This window comes from Strigops habroptila, chromosome 3, assembly GCF_004027225.2.
Source record: "Strigops habroptila isolate Jane chromosome 3, bStrHab1.2.pri, whole genome shotgun sequence".
NCBI lineage: Eukaryota > Metazoa > Chordata > Aves > Psittaciformes > Psittacidae > Strigops > Strigops habroptila.
In genome coordinates, this window is record NC_044279.2 from 65,002,436 (window position 1) to 65,025,320 (window position 22,885).

At 40.8% G+C, this 22,885-nt stretch overlaps 1 protein-coding gene across 8 annotated transcripts in view; it reads right to left on the bottom strand.

Annotated features, from left to right (window-relative positions):
- CACNA1C (calcium voltage-gated channel subunit alpha1 C) overlaps positions 1 to 22,885 on the bottom strand; it is a 440,223-nt gene that overhangs the window by 97,846 nt on the left and 319,492 nt on the right. For all 8 annotated transcript variants that reach the window (XM_030480605.1, XM_030480603.1, XM_030480597.1 and 5 more), the window contains 8 exons: positions 16,140 to 16,166; positions 13,827 to 13,987; positions 12,803 to 13,028; positions 6,558 to 6,765; positions 5,616 to 5,736; positions 3,547 to 3,661; positions 2,315 to 2,435; positions 2,118 to 2,187 (listed from right to left, as the gene is read on the bottom strand). In XM_030480605.1, coding sequence (XP_030336465.1) covers positions 2,118 to 2,187; positions 2,315 to 2,435; positions 3,547 to 3,661; positions 5,616 to 5,736; positions 6,558 to 6,765; positions 12,803 to 13,028; positions 13,827 to 13,987; positions 16,140 to 16,166 — 1,049 coding nt within the window. The remainder of the gene's footprint in view (positions 1 to 2,117; positions 2,188 to 2,314; positions 2,436 to 3,546; positions 3,662 to 5,615; positions 5,737 to 6,557; positions 6,766 to 12,802; positions 13,029 to 13,826; positions 13,988 to 16,139; positions 16,167 to 22,885) is intronic.

The window sequence follows — 22,885 nt, forward strand, 5'->3', positions numbered from 1 at the left end:
TTAAAGCCAGAGTGATTTGCCTGAAGCAATGTTAAAATACTGTTGCATGGTGTTGGAACCACATTCTATTCCTGATAAATGGGCTATAAATATGGATGAATATAAGTATAGCAAAAGCAGGGATTTCTTTATACTGAAAATCAAATGCAATGAACAGCTTTCCTTTTTGCTCATCTGAAACCCATGTCCATCTATTTAAAATGAAGTATTATGTCTTTTTTACTCTATCACATCAACCTATTATCAGACATTTATTTATTAGGAATCACAGAATAGAGGAGAATATGTTTTATTGCCTATTACAGCCTGTTACATAATGGTAGAAACACAGAAGAGAGGAGAAGGTAAGGATCACAAAAGGCGCTCTGGTTCATGCCTCTGTTAAGCCAGGATTAACTAATTATTACATCTAAGCCTTTTCTGGCAGATATTTTTCTGACCTGTTTTTAACAACAATCAGTGATGCTGAGCTTCTACAACCATCTCCATGATCTTTTCTAGCCTCACCTTTAAAAAATTCTCCCCTGATGTGAATCTTAAATCTGTTATTTCTTCATAATGGAGATAATTCCTCTCCTACCTTTAATAGGCTTTTATGCATTTGAAGATGTTTCTCCTGCCTTTCCTACCTCAAACAACCACAATTCTTTCAACCTTAGTTCTTGCTTCCTGCTAGCAGTGTTTTCACCATGCTCTCCTAAAATCCTTCCAGTTCAGCCCCGCTGCTCCTAAGCAGAGCACCCAAAATGAGATACGATATCCCAGCTGAGATCTTATCAATGATGAACAGAATAAAACAATTGCTTTGCTCTGGTTAGCTTTCACTGGCCAGTTAGAAGAAACCCATAAGTGGACTAAAGGGTCATGTTTCCATTGGTTATAAGTCTCACTACTTGCTTGGTTTTTGAAAGTCAGCAAAATGTTTTTGGCACCTGTTGAGCTTGTGGTAACAGGATTCAGATTCTTTTCTCAACCTAAGTCTCTGTCACTTGAGATCCTTTATTTGTAGAGCCTGGCACTTTCAGTTTTATTTAGACCATTTATCCAGTTCCTCAAGAGCTTTTTGAATTCTAATGCTGGGCCCAGCACGCTTCCTGTCCTTCCTAGCTTCATGCCATCTGGAAATGTAATAAACATATTTCCTCTTCCATTACTCAGGTCATTAATAATGAACTGATCTTGGGAATGGCCATTGGCTTGTAGAACCTCACTTGGGCTATCACTACTCTCCATCTAAAGGGTCTCACCAATTTCTCTCCCAGTCATCGCAACCATGTTTTTCTAGCTAACTTAGGAGACAACCATTAGCCTTAGCAAAACTAAAGAATATGACATCTACTTTTTTTTTTCCTCCTGTCTACAAGTCTTGTCAGCCCCTTTTAGAAGAAAATAAGGGTGGTTTCATGTGATTTGTTCTTGGCAAATCTATGCTGGCTGCTAGTCATCTCCTTATCTTGCAGTCATATAGTTTGTGTAATCATTTGTTCCAGCACTTTTCCAAGAATGGAAGTTGAACTGCCTAGCTTACAATTCTTCTTCTCCATCCCCACCCCAATTCAGAATCTCTTGAAAAATTGCTTGAAGTTCTGAGATTTCTTCAACCAATCTTTTAAGTATCTGAAGATGAAGCTAATTAGGTCCAACTGACTTGAAAACTAGCCTAATTAATGCTCTAGATTGAATTTTTCCAGTTCTAGGCTGAGATCTCATGCCTTTAGAATTATGCTAATAAATCACACCGTCTTTTTTGATTAGAAAAAGTGCAAAAAGGTATTCAGCACTTTGCCTTTCCTAAGTATCTGCTGTGATTCTCCTCTGACCACTGACTACTGAGAAAATAGACTGAAAACAGTCATATATATATACAGAGATTTGTATGTGATTTGATTTTGGTTCTCTATAAAGCTTTGTATTTGGAGAACCAAATCAAATATTAGTCAGTATAGGGACTGCAAAGGACTACGTCTACACCTGTGCAAACATAGGCAAGCACATCATCCCGTCCCATCATGAAAGCACTACAAGTTCAGCATAACTATTACCACAGCTTGACTTTATTCATTAGCAACTGGAACTTCTCTTTGTTGAACCAGGGATAAGAGAAAGAAGACATATACCTGGCGCTTCGGTTGTGGGATATGGACTCTTTTCTTCATTTTCATTGGGCTGATAATCATCCACGTTGATCTAACAGAAATGGAAGGAGAAGCAGCAAAGCCTTTGTCAGACAAGGCAGAAGGTTTTCGTTCCATCAGAACCACAAGCCGTTCACGCCATCACTGCACAAAGAGTGCTGGCTGGCCCCAGACCTCACCTTGGTAGCAGGCGGGGATTCTCCATCAGCAGTGATCGATTTCAACTCTATTTTCTCTTCCTTTGTCTCCTCCTCCACAGCTGTTTTTTCTATCTCCTGTTTCTTTTCAGGACTAGCAGTTCTAACAATTTTACAAGATAAAAAACAAAGAGTTACAAAGGTGAAAAGCTGTTTCCCTTTCAGGTACTTCATGTAGAACAGCACACACCATGAGAACAATCGCCTGCCTGGCACCTCCATTCTGAGCCCAGCTTACATACCAGTGGTTTCACCTTGTCTGGATACGCAGGCAAAGGCAGAGACTACTCTGCTCTAATTCTATATAGCATCCTTCTATTTTATAGCTTTCTCAATGGCATGTGTCTGTGGGTGGGTGCATGCACATGTGGGGAAGTATGTGCCTGTGTGAGCACATGTGTATTCTAGGTCTGCCAGTAGAGATCTCTTTGTTCACCCAATGACAAAGGCATGAATCATTTTCAACCCATATCTTGTGCACTTACACTATGTTGCCTACAAAGTTTTGCCCCTCACTGCACTCTAAGAGACGGGGAAACCTGCTGACTAGCATGCAGGATGAAGTAGAAAGATCTGCACAAGACATCCCCTCCAAGTGGCCTGGAAGACAGTGAATAGAAATAAGCAGGAAGGAGAGGCTTCCCTGCTGTTGGCAGCTGGGAATGTTAAAGCAGCTCTACATCCAGCTTACGCCTCCTAAGAGTCTGCAGAAACACTAAAAGAACTGGCAAGAGAAGAACAGCATGTGGCATCGAAAAGGAAGGAAACTGCTGAATCTTGTCATGGGAAAAACAGTCTGAAAATACACCTTGTGGTCCAAAGCAATCAGAAGGTAATAGGGAGATTCAAATGGGTTTGTAACATTGACACCATTTCACACTCATTCTCTTCTGATGCCCTGAGAGCTCATCAGTCACCCAGACTTCCTTTCCTCTGCTCACATCATCACAAATGTGGAGACTCACAGCTCCTGATTCCTTCTTGTCCTTTAGTTTAAATTCCTTTGCATAAAAATGTGTATATATATATATAATTCCACATATAATTACATTAATCACAAATATAAAATCTATACATACCCACAGAGAAGTTATATACATACATGTTCCATATACACACATACCTGCATATACATATGCGCGCATAATGCTTGTAATTACACTCACAGGAATGCATGCATATGAGTGTAGATAGGTGTTTGCAAATGGATTTACCTAGCTAGCTTTTTCCTTTCTTTTTCCTCTTCCTCCTCTTTCTGGGCAGATGTTAAGCTCTCAGCATCAGCAAGGTTGTCCACAGCAATGGCCAAAAATACATTCAGCAGGATATCTGTTTGTGTGCTACTTAAAGAAAACAGGCTTTGAAAACTGCAAAACAACATTATACCAAAGGTTTCTTAATTGAAGGATTTTAGCAACCTGTCATCAGATCTCTTGGATTTTCCAAACTCTCATTTCACACAAATGTTCAGGACGTGCATATCCAGCATGCACAAATCTACACCTTCCATCCAAATAGCTAACACACTGTGTGGGGTTTCCAAAATTTCACAACCGAATGACTGATATAAAACATGTAAGTCCAGACTTCTATTTTAGTTTCCAGTTTCCCAAAAGAGTCTCGCTTTGTGCAATAAGTCCCACAGAAGATAAAAGGAGTGCTGAATGCTTTGCATCTTTGACAGCTTAGGTCACTTTTACTAAAGCACTCATATTCATGAACCTCATACTATAAGACACCTGGGCTTTCCAGTTTTGGCCTATGCACGTGAGGTGAACAACCTCATTATAGATATTCCCACAGACATGAGTGGATTTTATGGACAGCAAGCATAGCACTCTCACTAGCATTTCTGAGGCAACCCAAAAGAAATCCATTTAGTCTGGGCATTGAAGGGTTGAGCTGACAACTCTGCCATCTCCTAGCAGAGAGTCCATGCATGGCCAGTGATGCCCATGTAGCTGGAGGGCAAGGAATCACAATGGTTTTCTTGTCTTGCCAGTCAATGTTCAGATCTCATGCCACAAATCTGAACATCAGCTTCTTTTATAAATTTCTTGAGAATGGGCCTTATTACACCATGGTAACTTTTAAGTAAACCCCAGTTCAAGGCTTCGTCTGGAAATATAACCATCCCCCCTCCCTGGGCTTCAAGGTCTCATGGCTCCAAAGTCAGCCAGCATGTAGAGCTGGCTCACATTTTTCCTCTGCAGTTCACAAGGAAATCCAAATTGTAGCTTTTTTTAAGCTGTCAGGCAGACTGCCTACCTCGACCTTCTGATAAGTGGAATTGCACCATCTCACTTTGAAGAGAGGGCATGCAGGTCAACTGAAATGTCAAATAATGAGGTTTGAGAGATCTGAATTACAAGGAAAGGCCAGAAGAGCTGGGCTGAGACTACAAGGTGGCTTTATAGGAAAATTGGTATAAAAAGAAATGTCACCTCTGACACCAGAGAGTCATCTATTAGGGAAGCAGAACCCAAACATGAACAAATTTGAAGCAAATTGATATACAGAGCAGAACCACATCTCTATGTTACATGTAAATTCTTGTGAAAAGACACACATAGCCTTAACATGCATGTGCTTTGTACCTCCTAGGATATGTACAGTGCCCTCACTTCACCTTGAAGCCTGAGAGAACTGAAGTTGCTTAACACCAGCACAGGCTGAAGATAACAGAGCACATGATTTTCTGTTTGAAGAACACACAGATTGCAGTAACCGAAATGTAACACGGTTCCTGTTAGTTTATACATGAATTAATATATGATCTCATATAAGTCAATTATGTCAAACATATGTTACTCCTATTAAAGCATTTGTATATAGCATATTGTAGAGTATACAAATTTCTATTCCACATAAGTCTTGGATGAAAGTGCATGGAATATATTACTGAAAAGGCAATTAAAGCAAAAATATGCAGTAAGTACAGTGGGTACACACAGAGATTAGTTTCTGGACAAGGCAGGAAAGAAAACCCTATGAGAGAATTAAGGGGAATGAAAGATAAAAACGCTAAACATATAAAGATACTAAATAAAAGCTAGCATGCAGAACAGGCATGTAGCTGGTTCTTACAACTGTTTATATGCCTTAGCACTTGCTAAAATTAAACAAACTTGCTTAACTTTTGGCAGTGCAAAGCCAAAATTCAGGCCTACGGAAAAGGTAAAAATGTAAGGTATGAAATTCACTATTTTCTGACATAACAAAGTAGTAAAGGGTGGCTTTAAATTCAGCCCCACTTGAAGAAGAGAGTAGCATCAAAGGATACAGTTTCCACAGATGAATAGGATGATGAAGTAAATACAGACCAACATTCCTGGAAAAGAGGGGCCGCCATAAGCCATGATCCCATCATACATCACCGAATTCCAGTCCTCCCCAGTCAGGATCTAAATGACACATTCCCACCAATAAGGGATACAGTGTTAGACCACACAGAGAATTTGAAAACCCCATTAACACATAGATATCTACTATCCTAGAGAACACCCCCTCCCCCAGGATGGTTGGAGACTGTCTGCATCCATCTGGAAAATTAAAAAACTCCAAGAACAAGCAGAATGCAAAGAGGGCCTGTGCTCAAAGTGTAAAAAACCCCAAGACGTCCCCTTGAAGCTGATGGCTGAAGATGAACAGTTCTCCCAGACAACTCTGATCAGGCTGCCCCATCTCTCCCAGGTGCTTCACTCCCATGTGCTGGTTGTTTCAAACAAGGCTGCACAACCTACGACACTGAAGACAGCCCTCAGCACAGCGCTCCCTGCCGCTCCCCTTAACCTTGCACATGAAATGATCCTGGTGCTCTTGGTTGATCACTCCCAAAACTGCAGTCCGGTTAAACACCATTTGATTACTTCTCTGGTGCTTTGATTTGTTCCCGATTACCATGTGAGGGGGGGGGGAGAAAGCTGCAGGGTTGGGCTTTTGGCACGCAGGTGCTGCTCTGGGACAAGGCAATGGCTCTTCTCTTGTCCTACCCTGCTCAGACCTGGTGTTTGCTACACAGAGGGGCTTTAGCTTTGATTCCCCACTTTGGGAGGGAATACCCCTGTGCTAGCAGCATGGCATGGCACCTGGCTCATGGAGCTGTTAGTCTGATGCCCAGTCTCGGGGACTGCCAGGCTGCAGGGGAGGGGTGAAGGATCTGCTGTCTGTCTTGCCCCACATAAACACGATGTGTTGGCTCCATTGGGACCACTCTTGCCCTTACCTGAAACACAGTGAGGAGGGACTGGGGGAAGTTGTCAAAAGTACTCCTCCTGGTCTGCATCTCATCAAAGTTAAACTTGCCCCCAAAGAGCTGCATCCCCAGGAGTGAGAAGATGATAATGAAGAGGAAGAGAAGCAGCAATAGGGAGGCAATAGAGCGGACTGAATTCAGGAGTGAAGCCACAAGGTTACTCAGGGAGTTCCAGTATCTGGGAGAGAAAATATAGGCAGTTAAAATTCCTTCAGTCCAAGACAGGTGCTCATGGACTGCACAGGATATTGGTTCAGGCTGCCTTCTGCATATAAGCAGGCATTTCCAGATATCCTGTTAAGCAGTGAATCATTGATGTGCTTCCCTAACATAATGAGACCTACTGCAGCTAATGAGTAATTTTACTATCACACGTGTACATACACAATTCCCCCCACCCTATATGCACACCCAGAAGATTATTGCAGCACTCTCCATCTAAGACACTGCAAATCTTCTATCAATATATGGTGATTAGTTCTTGCTGCTTCAGTGAGTTACATTCTAACCAACCTCATTACAACACTCACAGATGTTTGGCAGCCGGAATACCTCACTCCAGAGAATGGCCTGTAATAACTAACAGAGCAGATGGGGAAACAGTTTGGATGCAAATACAAACTTGTCCAAAACCTGGTATGTGTGATTGGGCTCACTCACAGACAGAGGTTGCTAAGCTTTCTGGTATTGAGAGGAATGAGAAAGGTATTAAAGGTCCTTTTACACGGACCCTATAAGAGACTCCAGATCTATATCCATGAAGTCCAGAGTTTCCTTTGCTCTTGGAAGAGCATACCATCATTGCTTTTTTGTTTTGAGTATCAAACCCACTGTACTTCCTCAAACATTTTGGAAGGGCTTCATTCATGAGAGAGGGTGGCTAAGACCTGTTCTTCCAGTGTATTCAGGCTTGTGCCCAGATCAGAGTGATGTACGATGCAGAGAAAGGATCTTCTTGCCCTTGTCTTCCCACATTAGAGCTCAAAGAGATGCCAGCAGCACGCTCTGCTGCAGCATGTCAGTTTGCTTGCATTCTCTGCCAGCCTGCAGAGTGGCCACATGTTGGAAAAAGGCTTAAGATAAAATTGCTGAAGAATCCACCACATCACTCCTGAAGCAGCTTCCACTTTGGTGCGGCATCTGCTCAACCAGTCAATCTGCTCAACTAGGACTGCTTAGATGGTCCCAACCACTTCTCTTTTATGCAGTTTTCAGCCTGACAGAGTTTTCAGCCTGGTCTGAAGGTTGGCTGTCAACTTCCAATCACCTCATTTTGAATGCACATTACTAGCAAGCTCCAACAGCTTTCACAGGTCAGCAAGCCAGTAATATTTGCCTGTGATTTCTAAGTCTTCCTTCCAGCACCATCTCTTGTGGCCTACAACCATGCTTTGAGATTCCACCATGGCCAATGTCCTCCACTCCCTTCTCCCAGAGCCCGTAACACTGAACCTTTCTTTCCTCGTAGGACTCTGAATTTCTAGCCATATTTTCCTTGGAGCAGAAGTTTGACTTGAGAAGGATAGCAGACATGTCTAGTGCTCTCACTTCCTTTGAGGAAGCCTGATCCTTCAACATACAATTTTTTTCTGAAGGTAGTGCAGTCATAATAGACAAGAGTTCTTAAAATCCCAATGAAATTAATATTTTAAAATGTGAATTTAATATTTTTTTTTTCATATTTTTTAAAGTGTAAAAAGAAGGTTTTTCTTGTCCTATGGAAGACAGGAATGCTTGAGCAGCCCTATCACTTTATGAAGGTTAGCAATCTGATCTGCACAGGGACACCACCATGTCCTCTGAAGATCAGCAACTGGTCCATCTCCAAGGGCTGAGCTTCAAAGAGAACTGTGATGTTTTCCCTCCAGCCCAGCTTTAGCACTTCAGAGAAAACTAGAATGCTTTAAAGTTTAACTGCAATTAACAAGATGAGCAATGAAAAACTACAGAGCAAAGGTAAGGGCATGGAAGCTGTGGGCTCAGTGCCACCAAATATCTGCACTGAATGTGCAATGTAACAGCTCTCTGTATTTGTGTTTATGCTTACATTCACATACTTTCACACTTTGGGAGGAAGGGAAAGCAACACAGTAAAAGGGAATTAATTTCTGACGAAACTCAACTGATTTTAGCATTCTTAAATCAGAAATTCATGGGGGTCAAAATATCTTTCCAAGTCCTCCAATGTCAGCCAGGACACACATTTTCTAGGTCTTTCTAGCAGTGCCCTTAAAAGGCATACAGTAAAGCTGTTACACATCTGAATCGTCTCAGTGACTCACTTAAAACTTAAATGCCTTGCTATCGCAGAGCCCAATTGCAAGGCTTCTATCAGCTCTGCATTTCTTACAAACAGCTCAGTACCTGAGGTTCAGGTTCTTATGTAACTATCAAACTTAAAGCAATTAACTGAGATGACCTGGGGATAAGATTAGAGTTGTTTTAGCTGTGTCCTGAGTGCTAGTGAGAAATACAGCATCATTAGAAAAATAAACAAACCGGGGTTGGGTGTGGGGTGGGGGTGGGGGTGGGGGGGTGGGAAGAGAGAAAGGAAAAGGAGAAGATAAGGAAGGCTTGACTTGGATTAGGATGTGAAAATAACAATTGTCTTATCTTACTGTCCTAGAAGCCTGACCTGAGGTTACCATCTGTCATATTAGGTGGTTGCAGAACTAACATGAACACCCCCTCAGAATGAGATCTGGGGTTACTCAATAAAACACAAGGCTTTTAAGTTGGGAATGGTTGAAGCCCAGACAAAGAAATACTCTCTCACTACGTTGTCCTCTTTGGTTAACACACTTCAAGGAAAAACCAGTTACAATATATCTCATGGCACTGCTGGATGGAATCAGAGGTTTTGAACCAGGCAGCATATAATGGGAGGTACAAGAGAAAGCACTGCTGCTGCCTCAGAATTATAGGGAAACGAACGTGCTTCTTAACATCTCCCACTTGCAGATCTCAGACCCTTGAGGATGCCAGTGAATGAGGCACTGCAAAACTCCAGTGAGTAGGATGTGATTATGATCCCTGTTCAGAAATGGAGGAATGATGCAGAGAAGTTAAATGGGTTGTTCAACATCTCACACAGAAATCAAATGCAGAACTGGATTAGAAGTTAATGTTCTTTTATTCTCTTCCCTCTCCTCTCCATTGCCTTCCACTATGTCTTTATGATACTGGCAATCACAGATGCAAAGCTTAAAACAGTAGCAACAGCTGGCAGTCTCATTGTGGGAAAGCTTCCCACACTGTTCATCCAATATGAAACCACTTTGAAAGCAGGTACAAAAAAAGGTGTCCTGTCTCTCCTCCCTACATTTAACAGTGACATATCTGTCACTGTGGCAAAATTAGGTATAAAATATCTAATTTTAAGTATGTTGATTAAGATTTAAGTATGCTGTTGCAATTAAATTGATTTATTTTTTAGGTATAAAGGACTAAATATAGGGACTTACAAAGCATTAAAGGACTATTTATAAAGAGACAATAATTTGTCTTCTCATAGCAATGGGAGATGTTCTGCACAGCTCTGTAAAAATTAGGCAGAATAAAACAAACAGATGATATTGTTTGCTCATCTAATGTACAAGACTAAATGATTCTGAAGAGTATTTATAATTTTGGAAAAAATGTTTGCTTTTGAAATTCTAAATGTGGTTTCTAAAATGACGCATTGTTCCTCTGATGTGTCTTTATTTGTTTCTATTATATTAGGGAGCCGTATTAGTGTTTTTCATAGAAGTGTATCATCTTGACACACCCACAATTTTTTTGTGCTTGGTGTTTACCATGGAAAATCCATAAAAATATACAAAGATCAGGCTACGTATTGATATACTCTCACCAGAGTAATCTTCCTGCTTTGTGCCTTTTTACTGCCCTTGATTGTCACTCTTTCCATTTACACTGTACGTCCCCATGTCACTGCTTATGCATACGTATTTAACCTAAAACATTACACTATTCTTCCTCTTACCCTTCCCAGCTTTCTAGGATTGTATCTTTCTGTATTATGGTTGCACTCAGGTGGTGTATTCCACCAGAGTTTGTAACATCAATAAATCCTCATTGTATTTATTAGAGCTGAGTGAATAATGGAAAAATTTGTATTTTACTGGAGAATATCAGAGGTAGAAGTTTTGCTTTAATGCCAGAATATTCTCTCCTGCAGCAAGATGTGAGTGGGCCTAAAATACTGCTTTGAAGGCTTGTGCTAGGGCCTTGCACATGAGGGTGAACTGCACCCACAGAGGGGAAAAATCATGAAGAAAATCATGAATAATTAAAAAACACAGATAAATGTGAGACTACTGCAACCTACTTGCCAATATTTTAGGAACAGGAAAGAAGGCAAAATCTGATTAATACATTATTCATTATGAGTTATTCCTCAGCTCTGTGCTTTACACATAGACCCATGCACAAATTGCAGAAGACGCATTCCAGGTAACATTTGCTTCCATGTAAAATTGCATTTTAGTTCTGCTGCAGAACAAATATAACTAGTCCTACTGCTAGCTGGTTCCAGCATTACATCTCTGCCAGAAGCTTTAAGAATATTTGAGTACTTCAGTAGCTCAAGCTTCCTGAAGTATTAACGATATTCTCTCAGAGTTTGCCTTTCTATTATAGAATTCTCTAGACTATATATTTTGTGTAGGAGTGGAGAAATGCCTTGAAAAAACAATGACCTCTCTAAGACGCTATGTTGAAGCTTATGCTTTTATAGCTATTGGTATGTTGCCCTGGGTGTATCTGATTACCCAATGCCTGAAACAGCTACTGCTTTCCCCAGAAACCAAGCCTGGGACTCAGTGATGATAGCTTTCAGACCCAAAGATCCAGGAAAAACAGTCACCAGACCAGACATCCCCACTATTTTTGGAAGGGCAAAGATGCTTTTCTTGCTGGAAACTCTTGTTAGCAGGGACGTTTTTCCCTCTTCTGTGATCACAAGTCTAAACAGACCACCTTTTTTTATCTTTTTTAATAGCAGTAGGCTTGATTTGGCCTCTCTCTCTGAGACTGTAAACTGATTTTCTGTCTCTGTCATCTGACCCTGAAAACCATTCACCCTGCCAGAGAGTTGAGGCTCAACTTAAGGGTTGAGCCTTAAGGTAAGCTTAAGGGCAAATCTTGTACAATGCACAAGTTCAAGTCTTATTTTTTCTGCCTCTCAGCTCTGCCATCTTGACTGTCTTCCAGTTCTGGTCATGTTTTTCTCATGAGCTGTGTTCTTTATCTCAAATTTGTCAGAAACTTCCTCTGGGGGAATTCATAGCAATTCTAGGGACATTTTCATAGCTGAGCTTGCATAAAACACACACTTTCACCACCCCAGTCAAGCCTTTTATAAGGTGCTGACTGGTGCCACACGGGAAAAGGCAGACCCTGTGCTGCTTTGGGTGAGCACTTGGATAGATTTGTTCCAATAGCTCCCATCTAAGCTGGGAGCTGAACTTTGCTACAACCTCCCCTTAAGATGAAAGACTCCTGCCAAACCAAGCTGGTGTTTTGGAGATACCTGACTACAGGAAGCAACAACTGTTTAATAGACACCATTGTGCCTTTATCCAGACAGAGAGGAGAAAAAAGGAGAAGGAAAAAGAGGGGAGACTGGAATCTAGAAAAAACTGGTTTCTTCATAAAGCTGCTGCTTCATGCTGGACTCCTCTGAAGGAGAAGGGCTGGCAACATCCTTTGCCTATAGCTGCTAGTGTTGACACTTTCTCCCATTCGGACCACTGCTGAGCCTACTGGAGCTGGCATGGCTCCTCAGTCAAATGTTATTCTGGCTCAAAGCAGCCTTTCAGGCTCCTCTCTGTCACCATAATACAAAAGAAAAGATTGCAAGGCTATCTGATGTTTTGTTTTCACTTTGTCTTTTGCAGGGAATTTTAAGACCTCAAGCTCAGCTCACATTACCCTTCCAGGTTTCAGTTTAACAATCTGCATGGTATCAAGTGTCTCCAGCCCCCTATGCCAGACTCCTCACCAATCTGTACCACTCACACCAGAGATACTCAGTCTGTACAACCTTCCCTATCCCACCACAGACTTCAGAAGATGAGGACTGTCAACCTAGCACTCTCACTACTCAATTAGTGGTATAAAAAGTGAAAAACAGGGATGTGAGTGACTTGTACCTATGTATGCTCTGCACTGGGGAGTAGCCCTCCTTCGTCCCCAAAGAAACACAGAAGTACCTTGTGATTTTAAATATTCTTAGGAGTCGAACACATCTCAACACCGAAATGCCCAGTGGTGACATGATCTTCGTCTCAACCAGAATTGTTTCCAGGATTCCTCCACACACAATGAAACAGTCAAAGCGATTGAAGAGGGACACAAAATAGGCCTGGAGACCAAGGCTGTACATCTTCAGTAGCATCTCTGCCGTGAAAAGAGCTAGCAGCACCTTGTTGGCAGTGTCTCATGAAAAACAAACAGAAACAGATTAAGGAAACTTAGTCAAAAGATCATCACAGCTAACCACTGGCCTTTGTCTATAAGAAACCTCTTCTGAGATCAGTCTGAAAAGTTAGCTTCATGTAAGCTTGGGTCAAAGAATGGACTTCAAAAGCACAGGCATCTCATTCACAGAAATGTTTTACAAAGATCCTTACAGCAATTCTTATGTATTGCACATACAGGTGTGATGTATTACACAACAACACAACCTCCAAGGCAGGGACATGCCTTCCTGTGCACAACCTCCCATCACGCTTGTCATCTGCAGATGAGAGTGGGAACAGAAGAGGTGCTGTGCTACCTACTGTTGCTTAATTAAGCCTTTCAGCTGCTCTCACCTCCAGTGAGGATTCAACTGTTCTGCAGACAGAAGAACTTTACAAATTGCTCTTCCTCACCTCCCTTGTAACTAGAACTTATCATAAATGCCATTTCAGGAAAACCCTGGACAACCTGTGGCTCCCAGTAGCTATCCATAAATTGGAAATCCAGTTGCTGTGAATATATATTTAGCATAAGCTCCTGATTTCACCTACACCCAGTGGAACACTGCACTTGCTGGAAATGAGTAACTTAGGTTTCCCCTGAAACTTCTGCCACTGTAAGCAGATATTTTGTTGTATTATTTAAGATCCTTCACAGACACTATTAAGAGCTGTGTATGCTCCTGTTACATTGTGAAGTCTAATGCATCAGCTCCTCCCTCAGTCCCCTTTTTGGCACTGATCATGATAAACAGAACCATCTGCCTCTCCTCACCTTGGACCTCCGTGAGCCAGTCTGGCTGGTTGTAGTGTTCAGAGGCAATGGTAAGGGTGTTGAGAAACACAAGGAATATCACCAACCAGTAGAAAACATTGGACTTGACAGCGGCGCGGCACTTTCTTCTGCAGAATCGATTCCACCGACGCCAGTAGCGACTTGAAAAATTGGAAAAGGAAAAGTTCTTTTCAGATAGGGATCCTTAGGCTATTGCAAATCTCTGTCAAGAGATACTCTAGTCTTCATTTATTGTTCAAGAGTGGTAGAGAATAACTTTAAAGTTCACCCTGAGAAATGTCCTCTCATTTTCATCTGAGCTGACAGCTATGATCATCCTTCGTTTAGCTATAGAAATAAAGCTAGTCCTAAGACAATTTGCAACATTTAGCGATGAATAAACCTCTTCAAGCAAGCCCTTAATCTGATTAAGATATCCATCACAGCTACCCCAAGAGGTTTTTTAGCCCAGTTCCAATAAAAATATTTATTATTCTTGTATTTAATGCTTGCAGCCTGCAATGGGACCTTGCCCAAGCACAGGATAGTCAATGAAAAGCTACCCACTATGTACCATAGACCTTTGGATTAAGTTCTTGGAGAAGTGAGGTCAAATAAAATCCATGGAATGTTTCCAACATTCAGCAATGTTCACGAGTAAGCTCAATACAAGGGCTAACTCTGAACAGAAACAAACAAACCCCAACAAACAAACAAAAAACAACTTAGGGGACCTCAGCATCTCACCTTCATGCCTCGAACTAACGGTACCATTTGCTAATCAACAGACCTTTTAAAGTTTGCCTTCCATGAACACATCCCCTTGTGTCACTGATTTCTGAGGGTAATTACTAACCACAGAAGATATTTAAAGCTAATTACACACCTCCTACTCTTCAGAATTTAACTTGCATAGCAACCAGTTTCCAGGCAACACTTGCACTGTAGAATAAATCTAATAGTTTTATATAGATATTATATACATATGTGTGTGTGCGTGCATGCATGTGTGTGCCTCTAAAGAGACACATACATTACAGGAAGAGAGATATTTTCTTGGCTAGTCTTCTCTTATGCATTATTTCCAGTGATAAACTATGGCCATGCTTGAGGTCAGGGTTCAGAATCTCTATGAACTAAAGACAGATGACGTGAACATTGCACAATGGCCAAGAATTTTGCAACAACATTTTAACAGGTAATCAAATCCAGGCTGTTTTATCTATGCAATTTATAAAGGCATCCGGTCTAGCTAGAACAAACATTTAAGAAGGGTTGCATGTTTTGCAGTGGATTTGGGACAAGAAACGATCTCCTCAATTTTCAAAATGGGCACAACACTTAGACATTCATGTTGTCATTAAATCATTATTAATCCCACACACTTTTGTATCTACTTGTGCATAAGTGTGTGTGCACATGACCATGTGATGATACAAGTTTTTTTTTTTTGTGCTACAGCTGAACCCAGGACACACTTACATACAAATAAATCCACTGATTGTAGGAATGTGATCATGCATGCAACTCCGCACACGGATGCATATAGGCAACATGTATGCATATGTGCATTCCTGTATTTACATTACTGTTATTTCGGTAAGCTGAAGGACACAGTTGCTCACTTTTCCCAGTTATTCTGAAAATTAATTTAGTTTTTTATAAAACTGATTTTGAATTCAGAGTTATGGAGGCAGCTGGGCTTCTACTGAAGAGGCAGAAATGGACTGGGACCTCAAAGCCAAGTTTCATGAGCTCAGCCAGCCTTTCCAGTGCAAACCCACAGGCGACCACCTGGGGATTGCTTCACATTTTCAAAAGTTTTAAATCAACAGAAAAAACAACCATCATCATCAGAACTCCACATGTCTAATGGTGAAAGAGAGAATTTCACAATTAAGATGCAAACCTCATCAGTTGAAAGATTTACAATCAAGCAAAGCAGACTGGTGCAAGAAAGTGTAGGAAAGAGAACCTTGAGCTGACAGGGTTGATGTTGATGGATGTAGCATAATGATGCAGTTGAACTGCTGCTGCTGCTGCTGCTTTTATATGTTATGGCTTGAAATATGTAGGTAGCAATCAGATATGAACTTCTGAGTGAAATACTGTCAGTAGCCCCTGTTCCTTATTTCAGTATGACACTAAGAAAAAGGATCTTGATTTTTGGTAGATGACTGACTAAAATCTCACAAGTTTGGCAGTATCTCCTAGAATCAACACTGTGTCCTGCAGATGCAGGAGTAAACCTCTTCACAAAGTAAGGAACAAAACCAGTGGAAAGGAGGAAAAGCAAAAGTCAGTTTTACTTACCTAAACTTTGATTTTGAGATCCGATGCCTGAAAGATAAGAATTGCCATTAAAGTCTCTGAAGCTGCCCCGTATCTCCCAGGCTTTTACAAAAATAGCAATAGAAAGAAACAAAGTTTCAAAGCTCAATTAATTTTTAATGGATGCTGTTTTCCTCATGAATCCCCTGCAAGTCAGTGTAGGCACTGGGAATGGCTAGAATTCCCTGATATACACATCTTGGGGTTTTTTGGAGGGAGTCATGCCATGATGGGATTCTACCACCTGGAGACATGGGTGAACTAGCTTTTCTCTTGGGTAAAAGTCTGGCCCAGTGCTAGGGGCACTATACATCTCTCACCAATTTTTCAAGCATGATTCTTCTTTCTTTTAGTCACTAGGGTTTTTTTCTTATATTAAAATACATATGACTTTATATAGACAGACTTGTTGCTTTCACACATCACCTGTCCCTTCAGGAAATGCAAGCTCATTATGAAACCATGGGGAAAATAATACTTGCTTTTTTTTTTTTTTCTTTTTTTCCCAGCAACTGAAATAAAAACAGTGGATATTTTGAAACTTAGATGCTAACACTTTTTTGTCTATGTTAAAATCTATATAAATTGGATGAATTCAAAAGGGTTTGAACAATAACAGATTCTGTTGTTATCAATGAAATTTGGAATTAAGCATTCATAAAAATTTGTCCATGTTCCCACCATATATGTTTATCTAATTCCATGCACTTGCATTTATTCACCTAAGTAATCTCAGCCTTTTATGCAAAGCCTCAAACAAAGTTAGAGATAGACCCCAATTCTCTAACCACTACCTTGCTCTGCTTGACACATGTCCTACAAGGCCTTTGAACTCTTTGTCTGTTTTCTGGTTCTTAAATAATGGTGCACAGAGAGAAATAAAGGTATGTGGATGCAATGACATGAGTCAGAGGTGATTTAGGAAGCTGCAAAATCCACTACTAATAACAGAAGAAATGAGAATCTGGGGAGTGACTATGAACAAGAAATTTCTGCTGGGTTGAAGCATTTCTTAAGATTTCCTCTATGATAGGAAAGTGATTCACTGTTGACAACAGTTGGCAAAGGTCTTACTGTACTGGCTGAAAAATGGATTCACTGTGTTAGTAGACACAGGACAAAGTAACTCTCAAAGCATCTAACAATACTGTAGTGGTCTTAAAAATGGTCATGTCCCTGTTTGAGGACATCAGTCACTGACAAGTAACCAGTGACCGGTCAGTTTCCTTATGTGGAAGAGATTGTAGTGATAGGAACATTTCAACAGCAGATGGTCCAAGACAAAAAAGAAAAAAAAAAGCCTTTGCACTGAATACATCATTCCTGCTGTGTCACAGGCAGCTTGTCTAGGACACAGTGTGGTTACAGACACACACAAGAACTCTTAATAAGGAAGAAATAATGTACTGGCTGAATAGAATGCTAAATTACGCTGCAGCGAGAAAGTGCACTTTAACGAGCAAGATGAGCGAAGCACCTACAAAGCATATCCTTAATGTTAAAGCTATTCCAACTTCTTACAGAGAATTCTTCCTTCATATGTGCTACCTACAAACTGTAATGGATCATATTTACAGACCACAGGAGAGAAGGTTCAGACAAAGACAGGCAAAGAAATAAAAATCAGAATGAAGGAAAAAGTGGTGCACTGAAAAGGAGATGGAGAGGACTTTCATAGGAAAAAGCTGGGGGGAGCAGAGGAAAAGAGAGCAAGAGAGATGTCATGGGGAACCTGTCTGGTGGAAGGTGAAGGACAGGGACTGTGAAGTCCTCTGGTGACCTCTATGGCTAATGGTTTGCCAGTAAGGGAGTTGTGTGACATTAAAGGAATTTTTTTTATTTATTCAAGCAAAAGAGATGTGGCAGGTGTAGTACTCATCACGCATCTGATAATTATATCTTTGGAGCATTATGAACAGCAGCCAAGCGCATTCAGTGCTCCCACAGGTTAGCTAGAGCCTTCCCGCACCTTGCCTTACTGCTATGGCAGAAGGCTTTATCACATGTGGGTGTGCTATATATATAGAACAGGACAAGGAAGGAGGAAGAGATTTATATTTAGAGGCAGAATCCAAGACTGAAATGGAATTTTGGAAACGCAAACTGTACAATAAGCAATTCTGAAAGCATTATGCCCAAATCTGAAACATGTTTTTCAAATGACCCTTGTGATCAAGAATCTTTTGTCTTTCAGAACCAGAATTAACTATGTAATATAAAAAATCATTTTATGGCATCATTAGGGGCTGTCAAATAGTCTAGATTTGAGGCCTTGCCGTGGCCTTTTTGTGACACTCCAAACTGGCAATTGCCAGGGGTTCAGGGTGGACAAGATTCTCTGCTGAGTTTAAAACATGGATCTCTTGCATCCCTGGTATCCTGGGGGCTTTATGTCATTGGGAGAAAGAGAGCGTCCCCATTTGTGTTCAACTCTGGAATATATTGAGAAATTATTGTTTAAAATCACGGTATAGGAGCTTATATGAAAAACCATTTCAGATCACTACTGAGTGTTTTATCATAGGAACCATGTAACGCTGACTATCTTTTAGGAAGACAAACACAAAGATCAGACCCCTACTGGCTGACCAGCTGTCTTTTAAATTCTCTAATACTCTTGAACCTTACATAGTTATGCAGAACATACAGATACAACAGGGAAAAGATTTTATCTGCACAAACTCAAGATAATCAGCATAATTCGAATTTAGTGAGATTTACCACATTCTGAGAAATAAAGTCTTCATTTCTCTGTTCATGGAGGACACCAGAGAAGAGAAATTATGTGCTTGTGAAGGATGTGACATTCCTGCATAACAGGGATTAAGGACTTTGTGTAATTGCACACACAACAAAAATCTGGAAAAATCTTGTAGGTCTCCAAGCATGACATAAAGTTGTTACAGTTGTTTTCTTGGAGTAGAAATTACTAAACATGACCATGAAATTATCTGGCATGCTGGTCACAACCACTTCTACACTATATGATCCCGCCTATAGGCAACTGTTTTCATGAGGACTTACAAAAGCCCTTGGATACTAATAAAAGCTCTCAGAAAAGCACTAACACAGAAATTTGCTTACTATGCCTCTAGGTTATATGCAACTTTGGGGAACATCCAAAGAGCTGCACTAATCCTACAGATTTTAGAACTGTGAGAACACATCCCTGGTGTAATATTGATACTGTTTTGGTGCAATATGGTGCATTCGTGCAGTTACTGGCCAGGCAGCACAAGATTTTTCCTTCTTTCTATTCCTGCTGATGACATATCGTTGTTTCTGGTCAGGATGCTGGCATCCCTGAAGATGCCCACCATACGGTCTTTTTTCCACATACTACTGGGACAAGGGCATATAGTATCATGACATTTTCAGAAATGTATGCTATATACCTGATAATCTCTCTTCCTAGTAAAGACTTAGGGCTAAATTCTATCCTCAGCTGTGCCTCTGTGATTCACACTAAAGCAATAGGCCTCCATCCTTCTGCTTGCTATCCTCATCACATCACAATTAACACTGGGGAGTTGTACAGGGACATGCAATGACCATTTCTCACTTCATTTAATTAATTAAAAGATTCCATCAAAACAGAACAGATGACTGACTGGCCCTGGAGAACTTGCATTCTCATGTGGACTGAGATCCTCCTGCTGAGGCAATCACTGAATTTCAGCAGAGTCCACACAGTGATGCCTCTTCTCTCTTTCTGTTTTTTATTCTTGCCCTTCTTGCATAAGCACTGGAAAGCATGCTGACCTGATCTCAGTGATGCTGATTTTATGAGAGAGGTGTATGCTGGCCAGTAAGAATCTATAGGGCAACTTTAAGAAAATTGAATCTGCCTAGCTTAAAATTGAGCTGGCTTGCTATTCAACAGGCTTTCTTACAGTCTAGGAAAATAGGCCAGCACTTCAGCACTTAGTGAATAATCTTGCTCTCCCTGTGACAAGTCACAGGCAAGGCCTGTCATAGAATCCAAAGTAGCAAGATAATTCGTACTCCACAAGGGCATGTTATTGTCCTTTAGACACATATCTAGAGCTGACTGTGAATATCAAAAGCACCTTGCTCATAATAAATCGGAGAGCAGTAGCTGAGGCTGATACATAAGGTTCAATCCTGTGTGTCTTCCTGCTGAAGTCAGCAGTGGTTTCAGAGTGTTTGGCAGACTTTTCTTACCACTGCTCCTGATGTGATGGGGACTTTGGTCCTCACAGAAGGAGGTTATCATATTACTAGGTGAAAATCAGCAGCAACTATAGCGAATCTCCATGCAAACTGATTCTTTCACCTTTACCACTGGCTCCTACACTGATTATTGCAAGAACTGCATAGGAATTATTCTCCCAGCCAGAAAAGCACGAAGGGAAAATCACTAATGGTTCAGCTGCCAGTGAAAGCTTCCACTGTTCATAATATTTTCAGGACACACTGTTTTGAGTTGGAAAGCCAGGGTAGGTTATTCACTTTGTTTTATCCTGTTTTATTGTTTTAACCCTCTTTGGCGGAAAAGCAATTGAACTGTACTCTACATGTATGGAAATCCTGGCCAAGGTAAAAATGCCAAGTGGCTCATTGTTTCAATGAAAGCAGGTAATTTTCTCTTTCCCTTTGAGCTCAAGTGCTTCACTTTTCTATTGAGGTTCTATGGAACATTAGTTTCCACAAAGGTCTTTTTTTTTAGCTAATACATATGCATAAAAGCAAGCTCTATTGTGGCACCCCAGATCTGTATGATTGTATTAGAAAATTAACATTCTGGTTATATTGGAAGATTATATATGCTGACATCCTTCACACAACATATTACTACTGATTATGAGCAATAGCCTGTCTTTGGGAATCTTAAGTCGTGCACAGCAGTAACCACAGAGGCTCAGGGAAACTGCTCACTCCTGAGAAGTCCTGGGTATAAGGGTATCATGCAAATAGAAACCCATTGCTCCTAGTTCCGGGTTTATCCCACAGGTGCGTGCTGCAGAGGAAACATGTTTCTTTGTACCCAGAGGCAAAAGGTTATTCATATCAGAAGTAAGATCAGTTTCACTTCCAAATGTTGTCCTTGAGGTTAAAAGCTGTTGTGTTTCTACTGCAGGACAGATGTCAGTGTAGTACAAGGCAATACCATGACAGAGATGATGTACTGTGGAGGCTTTTCAACGTTCTGTGGAACCCTAGAAAACCTTTTTCAAATTCAGATGCCTGGTAAAGCTAACATTCATCTTAGGAAAGGAACTACTCCCTGCCAGAGCTCTCCTGATGGCAGCAGAATTACACCAGGAATTAATATGAGCAAGTTAGAATAATAGAATTATAGAATAGCTAGGGTTGGAAAGGACCTTAAGATCATCTAGTTCCAACCCCCCTGCCATGGGCAGGGACACCTCGCATTAAACCATGTTGCCCAAGGCTCTGTCCAACCTGGCCTTGAACACTGCCAGGGGTGGAGCAGAACTTGTTTTGGTTTGTTTTGTTTTAGTTCTAAGAAACTGGATTTACACAATAGGCAAAGAGAGATTAGATGTTAGATCCCTCCTGAAACTCCTTCTGCTGGTTTGAAGACTGGCATTGCTCCAGACAGCACAGCTGATGAAGGCAGTTTCTATAGTATGGATACTATAGAAATAAAAGCTTCTTTGAGACAATTCATCAGTAGGAGATAGCTTGTGTTTGAGAGGTACTCTCGTGATCTCACATAGCATATGTCTCTGTGGAGCTGAGAAAGGCTGTCAGGGAAGATCTCCTTTTCTAAAAGGCATGCTTGAGCCTGGCTTCTCATGCAGATCTTTCTGTCATTCACAGACCCAGCCTTTCAAAGCTCTACAGCTTTTTATAAGAACAAAAAGAACAGCCAGTAATTCTGAATTATCTTCAATGAAAATGGTTTTTCCTTCAGTCTCCTGGGTAATTTTTTCCTTTTATCACGAGTTCAATTTGATGGCAAGCTCAGTCTGTAACTATGGTGGTGGTGCTGGGATGGTTAAATGCCCTAGCAGCCCGATGCCACTAAATAAATAAATATATTACCTTTCACTTGTAATCTCCCTGTTGCTTCAGTCATGTCTGGTTGCAGCTTGCCCAGTGCAGTCTCTGCCCTCTGGGAAAAAATGTGTTTATAACAAGGCAATGGGGACTCATGGCTGCTAGATGATTTTAGCAGGCTGTCAAAAATGAAGACTCATGTGCAACCGATGAAACTCAACAATCAAGCAAAAACCTTGTCTAGCCATTTCAACTGTAAAAACAGAATCCAGAGGACAGATGACTGCTCAAAAGTCCAGGCCTAATCTTCAACTATAGTAAATCAGGGGCATGACCATAATTATTAGTGCTTACTCAAAGTCACTAGTACCAGATGAGGAACTGACTTGAAAAGATTAACTGACTTCCCACATGAATTATCTCTATTCTTGAACGCTGGGCCAAATTTCGATTCTCTTAGTCAGATTCCAATAAAAGAAAATACTCACTCAAATAAATTCTTCCTTACATTTTATATGTTCCTGCAGGAATATTGGTCTATGGGGGGTTTAAATAAGGGCTCAGTGAGAAGATAACTTCATAGTTCTTGAAACCAGGAAAGCTGGTTTCTTTCTCTGCCTGAGTGTGTGATGCAGTAACAAAACAAACCAGAAAGGATTTCAAGCCTCAGAATCAAAGACAAATCTGAATTTACCCATAACTAAGGAATCTGCAGCTACACAACTTTGAAACAAGCATTT